The 26,466-nt window shown below is 51.4% G+C and overlaps 1 protein-coding gene and 1 pseudogene across 1 annotated transcript in view; one reads left to right on the top strand and one right to left on the bottom strand.

The window, feature by feature from the left end:
- Positions 1–21,632, top strand: part of DLG5 (discs large MAGUK scaffold protein 5) — a 135,586-nt gene extending 113,954 nt beyond the window's left edge. The window contains exons 23-32 of the mRNA XM_032141144.2: positions 332–472; positions 1,840–2,023; positions 3,316–3,464; positions 4,332–4,502; positions 5,395–5,591; positions 14,787–14,930; positions 15,194–15,321; positions 16,424–16,533; positions 17,269–17,378; positions 19,813–21,632. Of these exons, the coding sequence (XP_031997035.1) occupies positions 332–472; positions 1,840–2,023; positions 3,316–3,464; positions 4,332–4,502; positions 5,395–5,591; positions 14,787–14,930; positions 15,194–15,321; positions 16,424–16,533; positions 17,269–17,378; positions 19,813–19,916 (1,438 nt within the window). The 3' untranslated portion in view covers positions 19,917–21,632. The remainder of the gene's footprint in view (positions 1–331; positions 473–1,839; positions 2,024–3,315; positions 3,465–4,331; positions 4,503–5,394; positions 5,592–14,786; positions 14,931–15,193; positions 15,322–16,423; positions 16,534–17,268; positions 17,379–19,812) is intronic.
- LOC116460217 (small ribosomal subunit protein uS5-like) lies at positions 18,048–18,943 on the bottom strand (annotated as a pseudogene).
- Positions 21,633–26,466: the final 4,834 nt, after the last annotated feature.

The following is a 26,466-nucleotide window of genomic DNA, read 5'->3' as shown; positions in this document are numbered from 1 at the left end:
AGAAAAGAAGGGGAGGCACGCCCTGCAGTGCTGCGCCACAAGCTCAGCAGGAGAGATGGGATGCACAGGCAGAGGAAAAGGGACAGGACGCTCACAGCTTCTGAGGCCAGATGCCTTTGGAGAGGGCCCCTGAGCTGAGGACAGGTGGAGGGGAGAGGACAGGTGGATATCATGGGTCCAGGCTTCTAATGTGTCTGCTCTGCTTAGGGCACAGGGTGCAGGGCTGTGTGACCCGGTCCCCATTTATAGCTCAGACCTAGTTGCCACAGGAGCCGGGGTGGCTCTTGGTGGCTTCGTACTGCTCCTTATCCCTCCTGTCCTCCGTCTCCAGCTCACACCTGGACCCTGCCGGTACCCACTCCACTCTCCAGGGCAGTGGCACCACCACCCCGGAGCATCCCTGTGTCATTGACCCACTGATGGAGCAGGATGAGGGGCCTAGCACCCCCCCAGCCAAGCAGAGCAGCTCCAGGTCAGCAGATGTTGCTGTGAGCCTTCCCTGTGTCCACTTCAGCTGGGTGGGGCTGAGCACATTCTCCAAGTGGCATGGGCACTGAGCAGCTGGCCTCATGTGCTGCAGGCCACACACCAGGTCTTCAGGAGTTGGGCCGGGAGCACGGCATTCCTTTTTTCCCTCCCTGCTCTCTCTTTTCCTTTCTCTTTTTCTCCTGTTTTCTATTGACTTGTTCTTTCCCCTGCATCTTCTCTTTCTCTTCTCCTTTTCTTATTCACTTGCTTTCTGAGTCTGTCTTCGGACACATTCCCACAGTCATCACCCAGCCAAGCCCTGGGCTCTGGCCACCCATGACAGTGCTTCCCCCAACGAGGTGGCAGACCAGTGCTGGGCATGTGCAGCACAGTCAGGGTGCCAGGAGGGCACTGCTGGCCGCTGCAGAGCAGGCAGGAAGATCACTGGCAGGGGAGGTGGCAGGGGAGGTGGCAGCTGGATTAAAGTGTTCAGGACAGGCAAGAGCCAAGGGTGGGCATAAAGAGAAGTCCAGGCCGAGGGAGCAGCAGAACTCAGGAGGAGGAAGGAACTCTATGGGAGCTGCACAGCATCCAGCCTGGCCTGGGGCTACAGGGAGGGCCATCCAGGCCAGGGTGTGACATGATCACTCTGCCGTCCTGGAGGAGCTGTGTCTCCAGAACTGAGAGGCCTTCACCAAGCCCTGGGCAGCATCTCACAGAATGAGGCCAGCTCTGCATTCTCTATACCAGAGTCTGTCACATTGGAACTTACCTGCTGCCAGGTTTTCCTCCCGTGCTGGCGTCTCCCCTGAAGCCCCCTTTATCTGTTTCCATCGCTGTCCCATCTCACTCCCTCCATGTGTTCAGCAGCTTACTTTCAGCTTTCCTCCCTTGATTGTAAGTGCCTTGATGGCAAGGGGCCCCTCTTCACGAGTTAGCAGTTGCTGGTCTATAGAAGCTGCTTCGTAGACATTTGCTGAATGCATTTCTGTGCTCTGGACAGTGAGGCCAACTTTACCTTTCCTTAGGAAGTACTAAGTTAGGAAAATGAGTGTGATCCACATGGGAGGGAGGCCATCCTGATCTCTAAGGCATGAGATTGATAGCCGGGCCTGGGAGCAGGGGCACTGATTTACGGTTTTGACTGCCACCCCAACTGGCTTTGGACCTGGGGTCTTGCCTTCATCTCCAGTGCACCTTAGCATCCTGCCCTGAATGCCGAGCCAGTAGAACTAGAGGCCACCTCTCAGCTCCCTGTGGTTCTGAGACCCCAAGAAGCAGGCAGAAAGCAGTTAGGACATTGGCCACTGCTTTGTCTTTTTGTGCCTCCTCCTTGTGCACAGTTGAGGAACTTTGTTTTTTTCCTGAAAGGATTGTGGGAGATGCCAAGAAGAAGACCCTGGAGCCACGCGTTGTCTTCATCAAAAAGTCCCAGCTGGAGCTTGGGGTGCACTTATGTGGTGGGAACCTGCATGGGGTGTTTGTGGCCGAGGTGGAGGATGACAGTCCTGCCAAGGGTCCTGACGGCCTCGTGCCAGGGGACCTCATCCTGGAGGTGAGTTTTGAGCTGCTGAGCAGGCCAGGCCTCCATCTACCTGCACAGTGGGCTTGCTGCCATCTCAGGTGGCACCAAAGACGGAGGAGTACAGCCTCTCATCTGGTGAGCCAATCAGGGCTGACTTTTGTTGTTGTTGAGGCAGAGTCTTGCTCTGTCACCCAGGCTGGAGTGCACTGGAACAATCTCAGCTCGCTGCAACCTTCACTTCCCAGGTTCAAGCGATTCTCCTGCCTCAGCCTCCTGAGTAGCTGAGATTATAGGCGTGCGCCAACATGCTCAGCTAATTTTTTTTTGTATTTTTAGTAGAGATGGGGTTTCATCACGTTGGCCAGGCTGGTCTCAAACTCCTGACCTCAGGTGATCCACCCGCCTTGGCCTCCCAAAGTACAGGGATTACAGACGTGAGCCACTGTGTCTGGCCAGGGTTGATTTTTAATCCCTGTAAACCCAGAATCCTGCCAAGCCCCTCTGAGGAGGTCCCTGTGAAGCCAGGCAGGCCATAGAGGGAACCCGAGGGCAGAGCCTTGGCTCAGGCCCTGGGCACCAGGAGGTGCTCGCCCTCAGGTGGTGTAGCTGCAGGACTCTGTTCTGATGACAGAGGATGGTCTTTCTCTGTGGTCTCCTGCCTCATGGGGGAGATGGTTTGTGAGAATATAAAGGCACAAGTTGGGCTGGGTTTGGTGGCTCACACCTGTGAATTTTAGGAGGCCAAGGTGGGAGAATTACTTGAGCCCAAGAGTTCAAGACCAGCCTGGGCAACATAGCGAGACCCTATCTTTACAGAAAACAAAACAAAAAAATTAGCCAGGCGTGGTGGAGTGTGCCTGTTGTCCCAGCTATTCTGGAGGCTGGGGTGGGAGGATCACTTGAGCCTAGGAGGTCTAGGCTACTGTGAGCTGTGATTGCACCACTGCACTCAGTCTGTGTGACAGAGGGAGACCCTGTTTCAGAAAATAAATAAATAAAAGCACAGGCAGCATCAGCAAGAGGAAGGTCCCTATTCTGAAAAGCCCAGACTTGCTGGTCACCAGAGCAGGGTTTCTCCTGGATAAGCTATCAAGGGCAGGGCAGCCACTTGGCAGAGGACCTGGTGTCCAGGGAGCATGCACGGGACCTGGAGGCTGGGGAGACCATGAAGACTCAGCCCTTCCTGCAGAGGGGAGGCAGCCAGAGTCTCAGTTAAGGAGGGATGTTGAATTTCTGCCGTATGGTCAGCACTGGCCCCTCTCGGGTGCCCAAGCTTCCCCCTGGCTTCTGCCTTCTGATGCATCCACCCCCATCCCTGGCAGTATGGCAGCCTGGACGTTCGGAACAAGACAGTGGAGGAAGTCTACGTGGAGATGCTGAAGCCCAGGGATGGCATCCGCCTGAAGGTGCAGTACCGCCCCGAGGAGTTCACGAAGGCCAAGGGCCTGCCTGGTGACAGCTTCTACATCAGGTACCAGTGGCTGGGGAATTGGTGGGAGATTTGGGGCCAGAGGAGAGGCTTTCGCTGGAGACCCTCTTCCTGGTGAATGGCTCTCTGTTTCTTGCCCCCCAAGGCTGGGGCCATGATCATCATTCCTTGACACTCAATCTGCACGCTTATTTATGGTGAGGTGATTGTGACTTAGAACAACCCTTTAGGGCTTAAAGAACCAGATGGGCTCCCTCTTTAGGGCTTGAGGCCTGGAGAATTTGGAGGCAGTCAAGCCCCGTTTTCGTGTGTGCTGTGCTCCTCTTTTTCTGGTGTCTCCCAAGCCAGGTTTGCAGATCCCTCTGCAGTGTACACACACTTCCAGGCATCTTCAGTGCCCTTACTACTGTATGAAATGCTGTGGGCATTTAGGGATGGCAGCAGGCTTTCTAGGAGGAGCTCAGAGCTTTCTTCACATTTCCTAAGATCCAAGATCACAGAAAGCATAAGAACACTGATGCGGTACAACTCCCTGTCTCTAGGGTAGAAGATGACATATTTCCATCCTAGAGAGATCCCAGTCTGTAGGAACCAGGGGCTGGGCCTGGGCTTTGAGGAGGGAGGCAACTGGGAAAGGGCACCTGGAAAGGGAAGTTATGGCCTCAGATCATGGTGACTTCTTTGATGGGGATGCGCCCTCAGTGTTAGGGGAGCAAAAGCAGTCTTTGCCCCTTTATGTAAAACATAGGGCTCCCCACTTTAAGAATCACCACCCTCGGCGATTCCTGATCAAGTTTGGAGACAGCCCAAAGCAGAATGGCAGCCTTAGGGGCCTGGCCACAGAAGGCACCTGGTTCGTCCTTGGTGGCCAGAGCCGCCTGATCGTTTTCCTTCTGTGCTGTGGTCCAGGGCCCTGTACGACCGGCTGGCAGATGTGGAGCATGAGTTGAGCTTTAAGAAGGATGACATCCTCTACGTGGATGACACCTTGCCCCAGGGCACGTTCGGGTCCTGGATGGCTTGGCAGCTAGACGAGAATGCCCAGAAGATCCAGCGGGGGCAGATTCCCAGCAAATATGTGTAAGTGTTCTTCGGGCCTGGGGCGGGGTGGGGCAGGGGTCGCCGAGGGCCACCAGCCATGGAGCTGTCCCATGGGAGGGGCCTGGGGCCAGGGCTGCTGGAGGAGGGATTCTGCTTCTTATCTTAGCTTCTGCTCTCTACATTTTGCCAAAAGTGCTGGTCTAAAAAGCTGTTCCTAGTGTGAGTCAGTGCTGTATAGAGCACAGTGGTGGGTCAGAAGGCATAACTTGTTTTAGAAAAATGGATTTATGGAGATACTCATGCCTTGCTGCTCCCTCAAAGTGTACCATTCAGTGGTTTTCAACATATTCATAGGTGTGTGCAGCCGCCACTACAATTAATTTTAGAGCATTTCCATCACCTCAAACAAACCCCAGACCCATTAGCTGTCAGCCCCTTATCCCACTGTCCTCCCACCCAGCCCTCAGCCCTAGGCAGCCACTGCTTTACTTTTGGTACCCATGGGTCTCCCTGTCTGGACTCCTGTGTGGATGGGATTGCATAGTGTGGCCTTTCATCTGGCTCCTGTCACTGTGTTTTCGAGGCAGCCTGCATCCCTGCATCATTTCCCTTCTATGGCAGGAAGCGTAACTTGTCATGTCACCAATTGAAGGCTGTCCTAGCAGTTCCTTTTGACACTGAGCTGAATATGCTGTAGTAGAAAAAATCGCCTGCTCTGAGAGCTTGCCCTGGTGCTGGTGTTTGTGTCACCCCCGCAGCATGTACTGAGGGTTCCCAGGGGCGTGGGAGGAGATGTAACCTTGAGACCTGCCAAGGAGTGTGGGGGGAGCCTGGTGCCTGGCCCACCCTTGCTTTTCTCACCAGGAAGGGCAGGAAGGGCAGGGCAGCAGGGTCTCGATAGCCCTGCCCAGCATTGTCCCCTGTGCCACAGGATGGACCAAGAATTCTCCAGGAGGCTCAGCATGTCTGAAGTCAAAGATGACAATAGCGCCACAAAGACGCTGTCAGCGGCTGCACGCCGGTCCTTTTTTCGGAGGAAACACAAGCACAAACGCAGCGGGTCCAAGGATGGGAAAGACCTGCTCGCCTTGGATGCCTTTTCCAATGACTCCATTCCACTCTTTGAAGGCAAGTGGCTGAGCTCATTTTCCAGTGAGCTCTCCAGATGGGGTTTGCTGTGGATCCAGGAGCTCCACAACAGGGACTTAAAGAAACGAGAGTCTTCCTTTGCTTTTGTGCACAAGTCTGAACCTGTGTGTTCGGCTTGGTCGGGGGGTGCTGCCATCTTCAGAGCCACATCTATGGGGTGTGGCTTCCATCTGCCCGGTCACCACCTGTCAGTGCAGCTGCAGCCATCACGTCCCTGTTTCAGGCAGCAGGAGGAAGGAAGGGGTGGTAAGGCAGAAGTGTGCCTCAGCTGAGCGTGCCTCTTTCAGCAGCTATCTGGAAGCCCTAACCTGTGACTTAAACTTACATCTCATTGTCCACTTGCATGTGCAAGAGAGGTCAAAAAGGCATGTTTTGGCTGGGCACAGTGGCTCACACGTTTAATCCCAGCACTTTGGGAGGCTGAGGCGGGTGGATCACCTGAGGTCAGGAGTTCAAGACCAGCCTGGCCAACATGGTGAAACCCTGTCTCTACTAAAAATACAAAAATTAGCCAGGTGTGGTGGCATGCATTTGTAATCCCAGCTACTTGGGAGGCTGAGGCAGGAGAATCGCTTGAACCCAGGAGGTGGAGGTGCAGTGAGCCAAGATCGCGCCACTGTACTCCAGCCTGGGTGACAGAGCAAGATCTTGTCTCAAAAAATAATTAAAACAAAAAGAAAAGGCATGTTTTAGCTGGGTGCATTGCTGGCCTCAGTAAGAGGTTCAGTTACTAAGGAAGAATGGAGGGATAGCTATTGGGTAGGCAAGAAGCAATCTCTGCTGAGTGCCTTGCTTGCCATTTGTTTTTAGGTTCTTACAGGCTGCTTGGTAGTGACCAAGAGCTGTCGGTTTCTACAGAACTTCGGCATTTCTGGCCTCAGTCCTGTGTTGATTAACAAGTCTTATATAATCCTTCTGGGGCAAGATGCTAGTCCAGGGCTGGAGTTGAGTGATAGGAGATGTCAGACATCCCCTGGTAGACAGCCCTTGTGGAAATGATGCATTTGTCCTTTAAAGCAAGAGGCCCTTAGGAACGTGGCTCCCAGGGCCCTGGTGTGTGTCTACTGTCCTAGAATGTGCCCTCCCTGGCAATCAGGTATGGGGATGGCAGTGAGCAACAGAGTGTAGGGCAGCTGGCTGCCTCCCTCCCTCTCTTCCCTTTTTACAATGAAGACCTTAGGCCTAGGGAGTTCAGTGGATCACACTGTAGTTCATGGCCCACTGTCACTATCAGCTGGGACAAGGGTTGGCAAACTATTGGCCGTGGACCGAGTCTGGACCACTGCCTATTTTTAAATGGTCTGTGAGCTGAGCATGGGTTTTTACACTTTTTAAAATGTAAGATGTAAAAAAGTCTATTAGCCCTTTGCTGATAACAATTGCTTAATTTTGCCGTTTTGCCTTCAAAGCCTAAAATATTTACTATCTTGCCCCTTACAGAAAAAGTTTAGGCCAGGCATGGTGGCGCACACCTGTAATCCCAGCACTTTGGGAGGCCGAGGTGGGTGGATCACTTGAGGCAGGGAGTTCAAGACCAGCCTGGCCAACATGGCGAAACCCCATCTCTACTAAAAAATACAAAAATTAGCCTGGTGTGGTGGCTCATGCCTGTAGTTCCAGCTACCGAAGAGGCTGAGGCAAGAAGATTGCTTCAGCCTGGGAGGTCAAGAGCTGCAGTGAGCTGTGATCATGCCACTGCACTCTAGCCCAGGCAACAGAGTGAGACCCTGTCTCAAAAAAAAAAAAAAAAAAAAAAAAAAATTGCCAACCTGTTAATCAAGGCAAGGTTTCTCTCTTATTTTGCTTTTTGGTTTTTTTCCTTCACTCTCTTTGGCCTCCACTCTTGTGCCCTCTGCTCCTTTCTCCATAGGTGCCATCTCCATTATGTTTGGCATTTGTCCAGTGGTGCTAGCATCTTTGAAAAATAGCCCTTTGTCTGTTCTTCCTTTTAGCTCTTCAGGTGTTTTTCAGTATATATCTTGAAGTTGTCGTTAGGTACACACACCTTTTGCATTGTTATACCTTCCTGGTAAATTAACCTTTTTATCATTATAAAATGCCCTTCTTGATCTCCAGGAATGTTTCTTGCTGAACGTCTATTTTATGTGATATTTTTATTGACATTACCAGTTTTCTTTTGGTTATCTTTGGCACGGTTTATCTTTTTCTTTTACTTCAAACTTTTCTGTCACTTTATATTTAAATATCCCTTATAAGCAGCATGTGGGACTTTTTAAATCCACTGTGGCAATCTGTCTTTTTAAAAATTTTATCCAAGTGTAACATACGTACAGCAATGCACACATTCATTTACAGAAAAGTGAGCAGTGTGAGGAATTTCCACAATCTGAACACCCCTGTGGCAGTCTTGTTACATCAAGAGTATTTACCCCATTACATAGACATTTCCCATCTTACTGTTTGTTTTCTATTCATTCTACCTCGTTTATGTTTGTCCCTTCTTTCTTGCTTTTTAAAAACGAATCATGTGTTTGTTTTATTCTGCCCCTCTATCATCTACTGTTATCCTCTCACATCTACTAGTGTTTAGTTGTTTCTATTTTATTCTTTTGGGGGTTAAAATAGACCTCACAGCGTGCACCTTTGACTTACTGCTAAGAAAAATCATGGCTTTGACCACTTCCCTGATAATTCTAAGACATCAAACCACTAACTCCATTTATCTATTTTCTAACTTTGATACTATTCTCATTTTATTTTATTATTATTTTATTTTTTGAGGCAGAATCTCGCTCTGTCGCCCAGGCTGGACTGCAGTGGTACGATCTCGGCTCACTGCAACCTCCGCCTCCCAGGTTCAAGCGATTTTCTTGCCTCAGCCTGCCGAGTAGCTGGGATTACAGGTGCCTGTCACCACATCTGGCTAATTTTTGTATTTTTAGTAGAGACGGGGTTTCACCATGTTGGCCAGGCTGGTCTTGAAACTCCTGACCTCAAGTGAGCCGCCCGCCTTGGCCTCCCAAAGTGTAAGGCACTGCGCCCGGCCATACTTTTCTCGTTTTAATTCTACAGATACTTTAACTCTGACTCAGTCTATCCATTTGCACATCAGTTATTCATCGGTTTTTGCCTTTTACATTTCCATTGCTCTTTATTCCTTCCTGCAGTTTTGTGCTTCTGATTTTGTTTTCTTTCTGCTAAACAACTTGCAGAAATGTTTTTCTTGTAGTGCAGGTTTTTTGGTGACACATCCTGTCAGTGTTTGTGTCTGAAAGTGTCCATTTTAATATCGTTTTTGGAGATTCTCACTGGATATAGAATTTTAGATTGGTGGATGTTTTACTTGGGTGCTTTAGAGATATCATTCCTGGTCCCTGGCTCTCTTTGTGTAGTAGTTTCCTGTGGCCGCTGTACCCAATTACGACAGACTGTGTGGCTTCAAACACACGGGTTTATCCTCCCATAGTTCTGGAGGCCGGAAGTCCACACTCAGGACCACTGGGTCAGTCAAATTGTTGGCCAACCTTCGCTCCCTCGGGGCTTGAGGAGAGAGCCTGTTCCTTGCCCCTCCCAGCTTCTGGTGGCTGCCGCCAAGCCTTTGCTGTGGCCACATCACTGTCATCTTCAAATCTTATCTGCTCCGTCTTCACGTCACCTCATCCTCCACGTGGGTCTCTCTCTCAACTCCCTCTGCCTCTCAGAGGACCCATGGGGTTTTATTTGGGACCCACCCAGATACTCCAGGAAAAGCCCTTCCTCCCAAGGCCTTTAACTGAATCATCGCTTCTTTTGTTGCATAAGGTGTAATGCTCATGGGATCTGGGGCTTAGGACGTGAGTCAGTCTTTGGGGGACACTTGTCAGCCTGCCACACTCATTGCTGGTGAGAAGTCATCTTTCCAGGCTCAGTGCTGAAGGCAGTGCCACCACCCGTCCACCACCATGTGTGGGTAGGGTTTTCTCTGCCTTCCTTTCTCAGAAAGAAACTTCTGAATTTCTTACCATACCATGCTTTCCCCGTGTGGTTTTCTTTGTGTTTATCCTGCTCAGAAGGTTCTTAGCACTTTTTACATCCGTAGCTTGGTGGTGTGGTCGGTTTTGGAGATTCCTGGCCGCAGTTTCTTTCATATCATATTGCTTCTGTGCTGATCTCGCCTCTCCTCGGGGTTTTCGTTCTTCAACGATACCCTGTCTGTCTCCTGTCTTCTGGGCTCTTTTTCCCCTGTATTTTCCACTTCTTTCTTTCTCTCCATGATTCAGCCAGACTGGTTGTTTTCTACTCTTTTTTCCTGTTCATTATTCCACTCTTCTGTTGCATCCATTGTGTTCTTACTTTCAGAAATTGTATTTTATTTATCATTCTAGAGTTTCCACTTGAGTCTTTTTTACCAGGCTTTAATTCTCTGCTGAGACTTTCCCTCTTGTCATCTGTCCTCTTAAATACTTGAATCATATGTTTGTAAAGACTGAGTTTGGTAACTGTCATGTGTGGTCATCCCTGAGTCTCTTTCTGTGGTCTTTGTTTTCTTGGTCCTGTCCCATGATATGCCTGGTTATTGTTTATTGAGATGTCAGAAGTTATGTTTAGGGGATTTTTGGGGCTCTGAGTGATGTTGCCAGCCTCCAGAGAGGGTCTGCCCTCTGCTCTGGAAATAGCCGCTGCTCGCAGATCACCTCGATCCAGCCACAGACTCAGCTGACCTCAGGCTGGGTTGCAGCTTTTGTGCAGCTGGTGGTTAACCTGACCCTAGGGGGTGGCCCACCAGTGGTCCCATCCTGGGGTGTTCCCTAGGGCCGCTCCTCCCTAGGGAGCTTTGACTTCCAGTTTCTCACTCTTCAGCACTGGGAGGCCATGGAACACTGCTCAGTGTCTTAGTGACTTTCTTAGATGCTTAGCTTCTTGCTTTTCACAGCTTAAGAATTTGGCAAATGGCGTTAAGGGAAAACCTGTGATATCAGACTTAGTTCTTTGCCTTTCCCTTCTTCTGGACTCATGACCCACCAGGTCCTGGCAGCCCTGAACTCCGTTTTGATCTCACCTGCTTTGGAGATTTTCAGAAACTTTTCGTGGGTTCTCAGTCCTTAGCGGCCCTGTGACTGGGCTCTCAGCCCCCAGCAGCGGCCCTGTGCCTGGGCTCTCAGTCCCCCAGCAGCGGCCCTGTGACTGGGCTCTCAGTCCCCCAGCAGCGGCCCTGTGCCTGGGCGCTCAGTCCCCCAGCAGCGGCCCTGTGCCTGGGCTCTCAGTCCCCCAGCAGCGGCCCTGTGCCTGGGCTCTCAGTCCCTGTGCCTGGGCTCTCAGTCCCCCAGCAGCGGCCCTGTGCCTGGGTGCTCAGTCCTTATCAGCGGCCCTCTGCCTGGGTTCTCTGCCCCTCACTCTCACTTTAGAAGTCTCCAGTTGCTCTGAAGGGGGAAAGGCCTGTAGAATGTCAGCTTCTAATACTCCAGTTTCCTTCTCTCCAGGATCTTGGCATCTCAAATCCTGTCTTGTCTCTGCCACTCTACGATGCCTTCAAAAAGATATTTCTCATTTTTTACCCAGATTTTCTAGTTGTTCTCCAAGGGATGCTGCAAACTGTTCCATTATACCTGGGAGTGGTAATCCCTGTGTAGTAGTTTAAAAGTTATCCCAGGTAATTCTAATGCACAGTGGGTTTTGAATTCCTGCTTTAGTTTGTTGCTTCCAACTGTTGCATAGCATCCCTGGTACCCCCCACCCTGCTGATTGTGCACCCACCTGCAATGGTCTTCTAAGTGGACTCAACTCTTCACCACCCAGAGGACACTGCATGTCTTTATGCTTGCTCCTTTAGGGGCTTGTGTGGGAGTGTTTCAGGAATATATGGAGGACTGGTTTTCCTTTTATCTTAGTCTGCTAGGGCTGCCGTAACCAAATACCACAGGCTGGGCACGGTAGCTCACACCTGTAATCCCAGCACTTTGGGAGGCTGAGGCAAGAGGATCGCTTGAAGGCCAGGGGTTTGAGACCAGCCTGGGCAACATGGCAAGACTCCCATCTCTACAAAAACTTTAAAAAACTAATCAAGTGTGGTGGCGTGTGCCTGTAGTCCCAGCTACTCAGGAGGCTGAGGCTGGAGGATCACCTAAGCCCAGGAGTTCAGTGCTGCAGTGAGCTATGATTGTGCCACTCCACTTCAGCCTGGCAACAAAGCAAGAGCAGATCTCAAAAACAAAAACAAACCAAAAAACCAATACCACCGACTAGGTGACTTAAATAACAATTCATTTTCTCACAGTTCTTGAGGTTGGAAATCTGAGACCTGGGTGCCAGTGTGGTTGGTTCTGGTGAGGGCTGTCATCCTGCCTTGTACGCGGTTGCCTCCTTGCTGTGTCCTCACATGTTGGAGACAGAGATCTCTGGTGTCTCTTCCTCTTAAAAAGCCACAGTTCTATCAGATTAGGGCCTTGCACTTCTGACCTCATTTAACTTACCTCCTGAAGACTCCGTCTCCAAATGTAGTTACATTGGGGCTTAGGGCTTCAACATATAAATGTTGAGGGGACACAGTTCAGTTCACAGCACCTTTTAAAGAAAGCCATTGCAGTATGGTCTAAGGTTGGAACCCCCAAGACCATGCCTTTGCTGTGCTCTGATTAGCCGTGACCTTGGCTAGGCTGTTTTTCTTCTCCAGTTGGAGTCAGTGACTCATAAGATGCTGTCTGGTCTTACAATTCTGTAATTGTGAGGACATCTGACAAAGAAGATTGTCAGGGAAGAACAGGAATCTCCTAAATTGGTACCCCACAGTGTGGAATGTTAATAGTCATTAAGGGAGAATATGTTTTTTTTTAACCATTAACATTTTAATGTATTTCTTATCAGTTTTTTAGTTAATACAACAAAACTGGGATTACACTGCATTATACTGTTTTCATCCAGATATTTCCACTATCATATTATTAGCATCTTCCCATCTCAGTAATATTCTTCCAAACCATTCTTTTAAGCCCTATATTGAATTCCGCCCTACAGCGACTGTGCCATAATTTGAGAATATGATTCTTATACCAGTAAATGGAGGGAACGGTGACGTAGTGTCCATCAGCAGGGAAGTGGATAAGTTGATGCAAAGTAAGTGTTCATGGGATGCCCAAAAGGAGCAGAGAGGCCCACAACGAATCACCAGGGATGCCTCCCAGAAACACAGCCCCGGACAAGGAGTGAGTTATAAAGTATCCACAGGCACACTTAAACAATATATATTCTAGGTTTTCTTTAGCATATAAAAATCAGCTTATAAGAAGAACTAGGATACACTTCCAGCTCATAATAGTGGTTACCTTCAAGAAGGCCAGTGGGGACTGGGGTTGGGGAAGGGGTATCAGAGAGGAGTGCTGGCCTTATCCGTGAGGTTCAGATTTGTTACAGAAAGGATTTGTTTATGTAAACTCCTCTCGGAGGAAGTTCTTTGCCCCGTGAGCCCTCCTCAGAGCCTTCACTCAGAACCACATGGGGTTCCAAGGTGGTGAATGTGACCACCAAACCCTCCTCCAGTTTTAAACAACAGAGCTGCTAGTCACCAAGTTAGGAAGTGCTGTGTAAAAGACTCTGTGGATGTATGTGGATAATGTTCAGTTTTATTATTTATTTATTTATTTTTATTGAGATCTAGTCTTGCTCTGTTGCCCAGGCTGGAGTACAGTGGTGCAGTCTCGGCTCACTGCAACCTCCGCCTCCTGGGTTCAAGTGATTGTTGTGCTTCAGCCTCCCGAGTAGCTGGGATTACAGGTGTGCACGAGCACACTGGGCTAATTTTTGTATATTTGGTAGAGACGGGGTCTTGCCTTATTGGCCAGGCTGGTCTCAAACTCCTGACCTCAAGCAATCTACCTGCCTCAGCCTCCCAAAGTGCTGGGATTACAGACGTGAGCCACCATGCCCAGCAGTGATCACTTCTAAAAAACACACACACAGGGACAGGGCAAGGGAAGAGGAGAGACTTTACTTACTCCCCCTGAGTTTGCCCACAGGTTGGTCTTCATGGAGCCTGCTGCTGCAGCTGGCACTGTGCTTGTGTTCTCCTGAGCCTTCTGCTTCCTGGTCCCCTTGCCTGCTCTGCAGTCACTCCTTGCTCTGTGTATGCATACAGATCCCTCCAGGCCGAGCCTCTCATGGACCCTTCCTCCCAAGCCTGCTGTCATCTTGTGCTCTGCCCTCCCCATCACCCCCATACTCACCCTCTTGCCCTGCTCTTTCTGGAGACACCGCTCTCATCCCACTTCCTTCCTGGGCCTGCCCAAGTGGTCTCTTTCCAGCCACAGTGTCTGCTGAAGCCTGCCGCTCCTGGAATTGCCAGGCAGCTCTTGCGTGCTGTCTTGCTGTTCATGTGTTGCTCTGTTGTGACTCTACCTAAAGTGTGTGCTTTTTAATGACAGGAACTCTGTGTTCTATTCTTTATTATGTTTCTGAGATTCCAGCACAGTGACTTATACCAGGGAGACGCCAGGAAGATCTTGCTGGGTTTTAGACCGTATCTCCCTGCAAGGACTTTATTCATTTGGTGCAAGGGGAGGTTTACTGCATGTATCAACTAGGATATTGGTTTGACTGCTTTAACTGAAACCAAATAACAGTGGCTTAAGCATAATGGGCAGTTTATTTCTCTGTCACGTACAAGTCTGAGCTGTGGTTGATGTGGGAGAGGCAATTGCGTTCTGAGGATCATCCAGGACCCAGGTCCCTTCCATCTTGTGCCTCTGCCATTTCTTAAGGGTTATCCTCAACTGCATGGCCAGAGCTGGCTCACAGCACTCACCCGTTCTAGCCGTGCAGATGGGGGAGGCCTCACCTCTGTCACTGGGCACGTCTGGGTTACACTGACCATACCTTCCTGGGGAGTGGAAGCTCTACCTGCTAAACCCCAGAGGCTGCCTTGCCAGAGAACAGAGGAGAATAGAGATGGGGCAGGGGAAGCAGGCGTCGACCCACAAGGAAAAATCAGAGCAGAAGGAAGCTCTGGGATGAGTGGTTGAGACCAGCTGCCTCTGGTGTTCATAGAGGGCATGAGGGGTGCTCATGCTGGACTCCAGGGGTGACGATGCCCGGTAGTGCCAGGGACATGAGATTTTCAGTGCTGAAGCTGGGGGAGTCCCAGGCAAACAAGAGTGGGCAAGGTCAGGGAGCGGGGTTCCCCAGCCCCACTCAGGTCCTCTGCTCCAAGCTGGGTCCGTGACGCTGCTGCTCTCTCTCCCTCAGATTCAGTGAGCCTGGCCTATCAGCAGGTCCAGAAGGTGGACTGCACCGCTCTGAGGCCTGTCCTGATTCTGGGGCCTTTGCTGGACGTGGTGAAGGAGATGCTGGTGAATGAGGCGCCTGGCAAGTTCTGCAGATGTCCCCTTGGTAAGGGGCAGGGGGCACCCTCTGTGCCTACTGGGCTCTTTGTCTCCATGTCCCTGTCCGCCTGCCTGCCCAGCTGTGCACAGTGGGCAGCAGCACCGGGGGGCGGATTTCACAGTGTTCCAGAAGCCTCCTGACATCGGTCAGATTCATGCACAACAGGACTGGGTTACTGACAGCTGCTGAGCAGTGTTCTTCCCCTGCTCCCTCTGCTGGGGTTCAGCAGGGCCTGGGGCTCCCTGATTTCCTGTGTCTGTGCTTTGCAGAGGTGATGAAGGCCTCCCAGCAGGCCATTGAGCGGGGTGTCAAAGATTGCCTGTTTGTCGACTATAAGCGGAGAAGCGGTCATTTCGATGTGACCACTGTGGCGTCAATAAAGGAGATCACAGAAAAGGTACCCAGGGCTGCAGTCTGAGGATTAGGCATCCAGTATTAGACCCCCTGTGCACAGGTCTAGGCCCCTGGTCCATGATCCTCTGCTCCAGCGGCTTAGACCTTCAGTGAGCCCACCGTGTTGTGTTAGTCTGAGTTCACCTGTGCCTGGGCTTGCCCTCATGGCTGCTGTGTGTTTCTGCAAGCACATCCCTTGGCGGGGGTGGAGGAGTTCTCCTGTGTGTGTGCCGCCCCGTCTCCCTCTCTGGCGGGTGGGGGGAGTCTCATCTCTGATGAGAGTATTGAGCTCTGCAGAAAGGCCTCTCACAGGGCATCCCAGAACGGGGTCCCCAAAATGCATGTGCTGAACAATTTCACATGCACCTTCTGGGGACAGGAACGTGCCTTCTCTCCGGGTCCCTGCCCCTAAAAGGGCTATGTCTCTTGGTGCCTTTGAACATCCTAGGCAGCATGAGGGCGGGGACGTCTGTGGGGAGTGCTGCGGGGCAAACACTCGGAGTCCGAGGACACAGCCACTCCTTGGGCTCCGTTTCTCCAGGCTGCTCAGCTCACTCGCTGGGCTTTGCTTTCCTTCTCTGTTAGATGACGGCGTTGGCTTCTCATTGCTGAAAGTGGGCAAACTGTATGGGGGGAACGCCCCGGTGGAGCATCTGGGGGTTGGGAGTACACGGGCCTGCACTCCACCTGGAGGCCTGGGACGACAGAGACGACAGACGTACTTCAGTCCCAGCCACACAAAGGCTCACCAGACTCTGGCTCTTCATTCGCTCAGTCTGGCAAAAATAAGGCTTCAGAGGCTAGGGCGGGGCAGGGCTTTCAGAAGGTCCCTGTATCTGGTCAAAGGCGGGAAAGGAAGTTTGGAGTTGGGCTGGCCAACCCCCCCAGCCCCCTAAGCCCTGGCTCCCAGCCTTGGCCTTCCTCACAGTGAGTGAGGTTTGTTGGGAGTTTCGTGGGTATGGTTTCCCCATGGTGCACCATGTGGCTGTATTGCCTTGTTTGTGGGTAGAGCCCTGTGAGGTGCGGTGGGTCCTGCTGGTGGCAGGATAGGGGGCTGGCTGCCCCTCACTGCCCGCCAGGGCTCACTCTGCACCCCCTACCCCCAGAACCGACACTGCCTCCTGGACATTGCTCCGCACGCTATTGAGCGGCTCCACCACATGCACATCTACCCCATTGTCATCTTCATCCACTACAAGAGCGCCAAGCACATCAAGTAGGTGACTGGCCCCCTGGGCTCCGCTGGGGCCTTGTCACAGGTGGGTGGGGCTGGGAGCCCAAGTAGGGAGCAGGGTGTGTTGGGGTAGGGGGTTGAGGAATGAGAGATGGGCCTATGGGTCTTGAAATAGGCAGTACGTGTAGAAAATGACCCTTACCTCTTGGCCCTGTCCCCTACTCAGAGGTGGTGTCAGCCAAGCACAGCCCCTTCCCCATGCCCCTCCGCCATTTGGGTGCTGCCACTGTTTTTTGGGCATGGCCAGCTTGGTCTGCACAGCTCCCGTCTCCTGCCCCAGCCCCCTTTCCTCTCTACGTGCTGCTTAGGAGCAGGGGAGCCGGTGGCCTGGGCACAGTCCCACTCAGCCCCGAGCTGGCTCATGACTCAGGAGCCGTTGCCTTCACTGAGCTTCGGCTCCTGTGCTGGTTGGGCCAAGGGCTCGCCAAGGCCCTGCTCCATTTTGCCTTTCTGTGCTGCTGAGCTTCTGGGACCTGCACTGGGGGCTGCTGGTGCATCTGTTCCAAGTGCGTGTGCTGAGGGACCCTCCTTCCCCCATCTGCCCAGAGCTCCCCCAACAGCCTGCAGGCTATTGCTGTGCTTTATGTGGGGAGCACATGGGGCCTCCCCGCACAGCCTACCCCTGCCTCGATGGGGCCCCTGTTAGCCTGGACAGAGGAAGGAAAGAGGGCCTGAAGTAGGCTCAGTGCTCAGCCTGGTGTCTGGCTGTCCCCACAGGGAGCAGAGAGACCCCATCTACCTGAGGGACAAGGTGACTCAGAGGCATTCCAAAGAGCAGTTTGAGGCGGCGCAGAAGGTTGAGCAGGAGTACAGCAGGTACTTCACAGGTAGGTGTGCATGGGCCTGGAGCAGGGAGCAGGCAGCAGGGAAGGAAGCAGAGGCTTCCCAAGGCAGTTTTCTTAGCTATAGAGAAGCCCGCACTTTCTACATGCTCCCAAGTGCTGTCATGAGCACATTACTGACAAGTCAGGTGTTCAGATTGCAGTCCCTGGCCAATGTCAGGATTCTTACAGGTTGAATGTTAAGCTCACCGATCTTGGCCTCAGGTCCTGCCTGGCTTGCCTGCTCATTTTCACATGTGCGGTGGTGGGTCTGTCTCATAGCACAGGTGCTGTTTAGTGCAGCCAGTGTCCCCAGGCAGGGCAGGGACTGGAGCAGCCCCCAGTGTGCCAGCAGTGTGGGCAGTGGAGGCTAGGGGCCCACCTGTCCCTGGCACCCTCCAGGGCAGTCCCGTTTTGCAGTGGGATTTGGCAAACCACCCCCCCCCCCCAAACAAACAAACAAACAAACAATGCTGTCCCCTTACCATCTCTGGTCTTCAAAGTGAAACAAACTCAGTGAAGTGTGGTTCTATTTTACCTTCCGGTCTTCAGCGTCTTTGGGAAAGTCTGTCATTTGCAAGGCATTAGCATTTGCAGTCACAGAGGATGGGACAGGGATTCTTTTTTTTTTTTTTTTTCACGCTTAATTCACTTTATTTTTCTTATATAAAAACCCTATGTTGTAGCCACAGCTGGAGCCTAGGTCCGCTGCACGGAGACTCTGGTGTGGGTCTTGACGAGGTGGTCAGTGAATTCTTGATAGGGAGACTTGGTAAATATAGTCTCCTTCCAGAGGTCAGGGGTCAGGTAGCTGTAGGTCTTAGAAATGGCATCAAAGGTGGCTTTGGCGAAGTTGCCCAGGGTGGCAGTGCAGCCCCGGGCTGAGGTATAGCAGTCATCGATACCAGCCATCATGAGCAGCTTCTTAGGCACAGGTGCAGAGACGATGCCAGTGCCCCTGGGTGCAGGGATGAGGCGCACCAGCACAGAGCCACAGCGGCCTGTCACCTTGCAAGGGACGGTGTGGGGCTTGCCGATCTTGTTCCCCCAGTAGCCTCTGTGCAGGGGACAATGGAGAGCTTGGCCAGGATGATGGCCCCACGGATGGCGGTGGCCACCTCCTTGGAGCACTTAACACCCAGACCGACGTGGCCATTGTAGTCCCCGATAGCAACAAATGCCTTGAACCTGGTGCGCTGGCCGGCACGGGTCTGCTTCTGCACTGGCATAATCTTCAAAACCTCATCCTTGAGAGAGGCCCCCAGGAAAAAGTCAATGATCTCTGATTCCTTAATGGGCAGGGAGAAGAGATAGATCTCCTCCAGGGACTTGATCTTCATGTCCTTGACCAAGCGGCCCAACTTGGTGACGGGCATCCACTCCTTATCCTCGGCCTTGCCTCCGCAAGCTCCGTGGCCTCGGCCCCGGCCCCGTCCATGGCCGCGACCCCGGCCCCGGATGCCACTGCCGAAACCTCCGCGGAAGCCACCACTGTTCCCCAACCCAGGGCCACCAGGGCCTCCGGGCCCCCCCGCTGCACCGGCGTCATCCGCCATTTGGTGTTTTCTCGGAAGAGAAGTGGGACAGGGATTCTAATTGCATTGTGGAGAGTGTTATGATCTAGTCCAGGGACCTGGGCTTGGTGCCCGTGTGTGTGTAGGTATGTGCATGTGCAGGTGTGCATGCCTGTGTGTGTGTGTGTGTGTGTGTGTGTGTGTGTGTGAACTTTCATTTCCAATTCCTCACAGACTGGTATTTAGCCAAATACACTGACAATTCCTAGAGAGATGAAAATTTAAAACTCTAAATCTTGCAAAAGGTAAGCTCTGTTTTTTTCTTGTTAGATTCAACAGACATAAAATTACGATGTCCCATTTCCATAGCAGTTTCTAAACACTCACTGTCAATTTCTGAGCGTGCCTTGTTGAGGTGGGGGCTTGGTTTGTGTCCAGGTGCTGTTATGTGGAGCACACTGGAGTACCCCTGGCCTGATGTCTATAGACCCCTGTGTCAAACTCCTATAGTACAGGGCTGGCCCAAGTTGGAGTCATCATCTTGCTGTGACTCTCCTCTTGGCCATGAGCTATCTGGCTCCTTAAACTCGTAGTTTCCTGCAGAATCCTGCTAATGATTAGACCACCACCACATGTCCTCTAAACTTCTTTCTGATGCCCTGGGATTCCCCCAACCATCGCAAACCCAACCCAGGGTGTTAACTGCAGTGGGGTGGACAGTTTACATATGAATGATCAACTCAAGAGGGGCAATTTTCTTTCCCAATTTCTTTCTGGTGAAGGAGTCAGGTGGGGATGGAGCAGAGTGCCAAGGAACACAAAGCAGACAGCCACATAGTAGAAAGAGTGCAAGCTGTACTGCCTTGCCTCAAACCTGGGGTCTTACTCCAAGCTGAATGACATGTGTCTGGGGGGCTCTTTTGCAGGGGTCATCCAGGGAGGAGCCCTGTCAAGCATTTGCACGCAGATCTTGGCAATGGTCAATCAAGAACAAAATAAAGTCCTGTGGATTCCAGCCTGCCCACTCTAGGAGAATGCTGTGCTGTGGATGACTGCAGCTGGCCACCTGAGGGGACGCCGGGCTCAGCTCTTTTCTAGCGACTGAAAGTAGAAGTCTGTCCGTCTATGAACATGCAGGGGAAGGATCCCGAACCAGGACCCAGAAGCACCTCCTTTGTAGACAGAGGGCCACGGCTGTGTGCGATCCAGGCCCAGGCCCACACACTCTGCCCCTGTCACACGTGTGCTTTAACACAAAACAGATAACACTAAAGACGGGTTCAGCACCCACCTTTCTTTAGCCAGCTGATCAGAGATGCTGCAAAGAGAACCTTTCGGATCACTCGTTTACAAGCCTTTTCTAAGTATTTGGTGGTTTATGTTTACTTGAACGGCTCCATGTTGCCGGTGCCCAGCCCCTGCCCCCTCTGTCAACCCCCTGTCACTTTGGTGTTGGTTTCGTTCCCGTCTTCAGCAAAACGACCTTGGAACCTCAGTGGGGGCTGCTTTGCTTTGGGAGGTTCTTGTTGGTGGGACCAGAGCTTTGACAAACCTCCTGCTCCTTGGTGGCACCTCTCCTGGAAGGACGTCACAACTCCAGGTGCTCAGACTGCCTGTGGCAGCAGAACCAGTGCCTTTGGCATTTTCCTCCCGCACTGGGGAAGGTGACTTTGGCATTCTTACAAACTCGTCTCTCGGCCTTTCTCTCCTGCCTTCCACAGCCTCTCGTTTCTCTTCCATCTGTGCTTATTACTTGAGCACTGTGTCTGCTCCATGAGAGCTGCGTGGGCAGGGCTGCGGTGGGGTCCAGGTGGTGGTCAGCTGTGCTGATGCCTGCCATTGGATCTTCCTTAGGCTCTGTAAGTCATGACAGCCTTCATCAGTGCAATGTTTGCAGGGTACTTCTTAAACTTTTTAGAGGGTGGCAGGTACATCAGTTCTTTTTGATATGAAAACATTCATGTTTCAGACATTGAATTGAGAGCTTTTAGAGGAAGCATAATGGTTATTGTTGTCACTATCAACAGTCTAAAAAGAAAAACTGAGGTCTTTTTAATCTTGGTTACAGCACTCACGGCATGCACCTTACTCAATGTGGGTGTCTTCGTTTGGGGGCTTTTTTTTTTTTTTTGCACTTCTGAGGCTGGATATGTCTGGCTGAAGATTTGATGTGGTTCCTCCTTAAGCTGTGCGTCCTGTTAATAATAGGTACTGTACTGGGCTCTGTGTAAGTGTCATTGGGGTAGGACCTATATTTTAATACTGTTCCTAACATTTCATTTTACTAGTGAGAAATCTTTGATTTCATTTTATTCTTTGTAATTCTAGACACTAGATTGTAGTTTAGTCATAACTGATGTTTTTTAAAAAGGGATATATTTTCTTGCACAGTTGTTCAAAAAAGAGACAAGTTTCAGTCCTCAATGCTGTCCTTTGTTTTACAGGTACAAGTTTTCTAGCTCAGACAAACTATGAAAAACTGTAGACTATTCTCAAGGTATTAACTCGCAGACCCTCTGGGGGTAGGGGCTGTTTTCTAAGTTGCAGGCAGAGTGGGACTGAGATGGTACAGTGTGCACAGACAGGTACTGAGCTGACAGACTGGGATTTTCTGTACTAAAATGTTACTTTGTATCAAAAGTTAAACAAGTTTTAGTACAACAAATAAAGGTCAATTTCTGTAAGGTTGTGTTTGAAGATGCGAGTTTTTCATCTCTTCCTAGTCGGTCAGCTTTCCTGTATTTCTAAACTTGAGACAGCTTCTCCTCTGCAGCGCATAGCTGGAGTGGGCTGATGTGTAGGTTCTTTCTGGCTCACATGACAATTCGCAGTCCCTGCTACCAGCTGCATCAGCCTCTCTCTCACTCCTTCCTCCCCTTCCCTGCCACCCATCTGTCCAGTGTGGCATGAGCTGGTGACTGCAGCCAGGCTGCCCATCTGTGTGAGACCCAGAGCCTGCCCTCTGGCCCTCACATTCAATTCTGCAGGCTTGGGAAAAGCAAAAGGGAGTGAGCTGAGTGCTCTGGGCAGCATTCTCAGTCAGGGCCCTGTCTGGGGCCCCCGGCTGGGAACGGCCCCACCTGCTTGGGGGCTCCTTTGTGGTACCTGACAGCATCACACTGGGAGATCACCCAGCATTGCTGGACTCTCAGAACAGTCCACGTGGGCCTGAACTCCGTGTTGCAGGGTGATGAGGAAGTTGGGAGGCTGGGCCTTTAGCTGCAGGAAGCTAGGTTGAGGCCTGGGGCAGAGCAGAGCCCTCCTTCTCTGATCCTTTTTCTTGGAGGGGCTGGGGGCAGAATATTCTCCAGAAGCCTCACTCGCACTGCACTGGTGGCCAGGCTGGTGGGGGCAGACTGGTGTGGATGCCTCCCTCATCATTTCCTGCTGGGTAAAGTTCCACCGTGGCCCTGCAGTCTTGATCTCACCTGTGGCTACGGGGTGTCACAGAGCTGTGTGGGGCTCTGGTAGTTGGAGTGGGCCCTTGTGTCCGTAGGGACAGGGCCTGTCTGTGCCTCCTTGACAGCCCACACCCCGCGCCATCCTCAGAGTGGGCAGCAGCGCCATCGATATATATATTTTTTGAGACGGAGTTTTGCTCTCGTTGCCCAGTCTGGAGTGCAGTGGCGTGCTCTCGGCTCACTGCAGCCTCTACCTGCTGGGTTCAGGTGATTCTCCTGCCTTAGCCTCCTGAGTAGCTGGGATTACAGGCATGCGCCACCACACCTGGCTAATTTTGTATTTTTAGTAGAGACGGGGTTTCTCCATGTTGGTCAGGCCGGTCTCAAACTCCTGACCTCAGGTGATCCGCCCTCCTCGGCCTCCCAAAGTGCTGGGATTACAGGCATGAGCCACCGCTCCCAGCCTAACGCGATCGATTTTGAGTCACTGGCTGGGCAGATGGGGGTGTAAGGGTTGGGGCGATGGCTGCTGGTTTTAGGGCTGATTTCTTTCCCAGAGCTCAGATGTGATGCCAAACCTTCACGGTTGCACTTCTGCTGTTGTGATTTTATTTTCTTCTTTAGATTTTTCTGTAATTTCCAGATTTTCTACAGGTACCTTGGTTTTCTTTTATAATTACAAGGGAGGAAAAATCCTATGTCTTTTTCAGGTGGAAGGCAGTTAAATCACTGAGATCGCTCTTTCTGGACACACTGGGGCCTTGCAGGGCAGCCCTGAGACATGCTGTCAAGCAGCCCTGAGAGGATTTATACCCTGGTGGGTTAGAGGCTTATTTACCCCTCATGGAGACCGTGTTGGGGGGCGGGGTTGTGGGCACAGCCAAATGGGCCTCCTGCCGGAGGGGGTGTCTGTCTCACACTGGCTCAGATCATTCTGGAAAGGCAGAGCAGATTTTCAACTCCAGCCATGAGGCCAAGAAATTGAATACGAGATGACCCCTGCGGCCCCTTCCCATGCTAACAGCTGTGATTCTGTGATACAGGTGGGCAACAGGACTCAAATGGAGCTTGACTTTGCTCCTGGCCTAGCAGAGGCTGCGGGAAACCCCAGCTTCAAGGCAGAAGGAGACCTCATGTTTAGGCGCAGACCCTGAGCAGCTCTGGAGTAGAGGCCGAGCACTGGCCAGAAGCCTCAGGCCTTTCTTTCCAGCCGAGACAAAGCTTTGAGGCTCAACAGCAGTGGGCTAACCAGAGGCTTGGGGAGCCAAGCTGCCACCTCCTGTGGGGTTGGTGAGACACAGGGCCACAAGGGTCATGATGTCAAGGATGAAGAGAAACGTGAAGTACAGGAAGGGATGCAGAGTGAACATAAACCGCAGACAAGGGTGCACGTGCTGGCGTGGGAACGGTGGACCTCTCAGCTGATGGGGGCTCTAGGGCGGGCGGGCCTTCTGTACTGCCTCCTTCTGCTACTTTTCTGGCCTGTGGGTTCCCTCAGCCTTCTCTTGTCTGTCCATACTCTTTCATTTGCTCTCCCTCTGTAGAATATAGTCTCTGGCCTCCTAATGGTTCCCCTTTAGTTCTCCCTATTACTGTGTGTTTTTATCTTTTTTTCCCCCAACTGTGAAAGATGTCATACATAGAGAAGAGCATATCCAATGTAAGTGTATAGTTTTGTTGTTAAGTAGAGATGGGATCTTGCTATGTTGCCCAGGCTGGTCTTGAACTCCTGGGCTCAAACAATCCTCCCACCTTAGCCTCCCCAAGTGCTGGGATTACAGGCATGAGCCACTGTGTCTGGCCATAAATGTATAGTTGAAAGAGTAAAATGGATAGTGTTTCCCTCTTTAAGGAACAGAACACCACCTTAGAAGCACTCACATGTCTTCACCCAGTTGAATGCCCCACCCTCTCCACCAAAGTAAGTGCTAGCCTGACCTGTAATTAATAATTTCCTTGCTCTTCACATATTGTTCAGTTTTAAAAACATTGAGCATCAAGCGCGGATTAGCTGTGTGGGGAAAGCACAGTGTTTCCAATGTTGAATGAAGTCTGCTGGAGAACGTAATGTGATCTCAAGGTCAGAGTGGACCTCAGCTTCCCCAAGAATTTACAAGGGGCCCTTCTGGGGAAGCCAGGGAGCAGGAAGGCTTGAATGAGTCCTGGGAGTAGCAGGGCTGCCACCATCAGGGCCTGTGGCCACACTATCGGTGAACCAGATCCTGATCATCTGGCAAGAATGTGGATGGAGGGTGCTGGCTGCTGAGCTCTGTTTTTGTAGTCCCCACAGCTGACCTTTCGATTTCGGGAGGACATCAAAGCCGAGCACTGCTGTGGGATGGAGTGAGGATCTGCAGCTGATCTGGAGGGCAGGAAGCTTCTCCATCATGTCAAGGTAAGCCAAGTAGAAAGAATGTGGATGGGATCACCTGGACGACCTGTCCTCAGCTGAGCTGCGGGAAGCCCACAGGGATCTTGGTGGTGACGGCTCCTGATGTGTCTGTCCTGAATCCTTGCTCCAGACCAGAATCACTGCCCTCAGGGTCTGGTGCCAGCTCTCATCTTGACACCTCTCCTCTATTTTGCTGAGAATCTCCTGGGAATGTTGACTTCTTCTTTTGATTTTCCTATCCTCCTCTCCTTCGATGCATCTGCTTCCTGTGAGGAAACACTTGAGGAGAAAGGCTTAGCCTCGGATCTGAATTCTTAATCCACAGGAGGGTCACTGGGTTTATCTTCTCCTATGCATCATCTTCTTGAACAGGGCTGGATGAAGTAAAAACTAGCAAAGTCTGGCCGGGCGCGGTGGCTCACGCCTGTAATCCCAGCACTTTGGGAGGCTGAGGCGGGCGGATCACGAGGTCAGGAGATTGAGACTATGCTGATTAATACAGTTGTAACCCTGTCTCTACTAAAAATCCAAAAATTTAGCCGGGTGTGGTGGCAGGCGCCTGTAGTCCCAGCTACTCAGAAGGCTGAGGCAGGAGAATGGCGTGAACCCGGGAGGCGGAGCTTGCAGTGAGCCAAGATCATGCACTGCGCTCCAGCCTGGGCAACAGAGCGAGACTCCATCTCAAAAACAAAAACAAAAAACAAAGAAACTAGCAAAGTCTGTGTTCATCCTTGTGTGTGGATCGGTATGTATGGGTTGAGGCTGGAGGCTGGGGTGGACATGCAGACCCAGAGAACCAAAACAGCAAGGGCCGTGAGCACCTGCTGCAGGCCACTTCCTTCTTTCTGGAGCTTCATTTATTTATGTGTTGGGGATCTTGGACAGTTCCCTCATTTTTCTCCCCTCCCCTCCCCTCTCCTCTTTTTCTTTTTTTTTTGAGACAGGATCTTATTCTGTCACCCAGGCTGGAGCGCAGAGGTGCAATCATAGCTCACTGTAGCCTCCAACTCCTGGGCTCAAGCGATCCTCCCACCTCAGCCTCCCAAGTAGCTAGGACTACAGGTACACGCCACCAAGCCCAGCCAATTTTTAAATTTTTTGTAGAAATGGGTCTCACTGTGTTGTCCAGGCTGGTCTCAAACTCCTGGCCTCATGATTCTCCCTCCTTGACCTCCCAAAGTGTTGGGATCTGGCCAGCTCCCTCATTTTTTGGTTGCTCCAGTGTCGTTTTATCATTTTACTCTTATTTTGTGGCGATTCACTCAACTTTCATCCTTCAGTCCCTTCTCTTGAGTTTTTCAGTTTTGCTAACATGTTTTTAATTTCCAAGAACTCTTTTATATCTTCCTGTGCTTGTTTCATGAATACAATATCTTATCTGAGGATAGTATTTTTTTCTTCATCCCACATAATTCCAATTCCTCTAAGTTTTTTTTTTTTTTTTTTTTTTTTTTTGCGTTGGTCTTGGTTTTGCACATTAGAGGTTTTAACTTCAGGTGTCAGGTAATCACTGGGTGTCGACTAATGATGAAACCTGGGAAATGTAAAAGTCCAGATCAAATGGGTGAGAGTGTGGTCTTTTGAGTTTCACTGTAGGATGGTCTGGCTGGGCTGTTCACTGGGGAAGCACAGCAGTGCTCTCTTTAGGTCTTCAGAGATTTGCCAGATTACCCCAAGGGGCCTTTCCTATGTGATGGGAAGGATCGGCCTGGCCCCATCTTGGAGCCCAGTAGGGGAAGAAGGCTAGGACTCTTTGTACTCAGCATTCAGCATGACAGCATATGGTC

Source organism: Hylobates moloch, unplaced genomic scaffold (genome assembly GCF_009828535.3).
Source record: "Hylobates moloch isolate HMO894 unplaced genomic scaffold, HMol_V3 SCAFFOLD_3, whole genome shotgun sequence".
NCBI classification, from domain to species: Eukaryota; Metazoa; Chordata; class Mammalia; order Primates; family Hylobatidae; genus Hylobates; species Hylobates moloch.
This window is presented reverse-complemented; position numbering and strand designations above follow the sequence as displayed.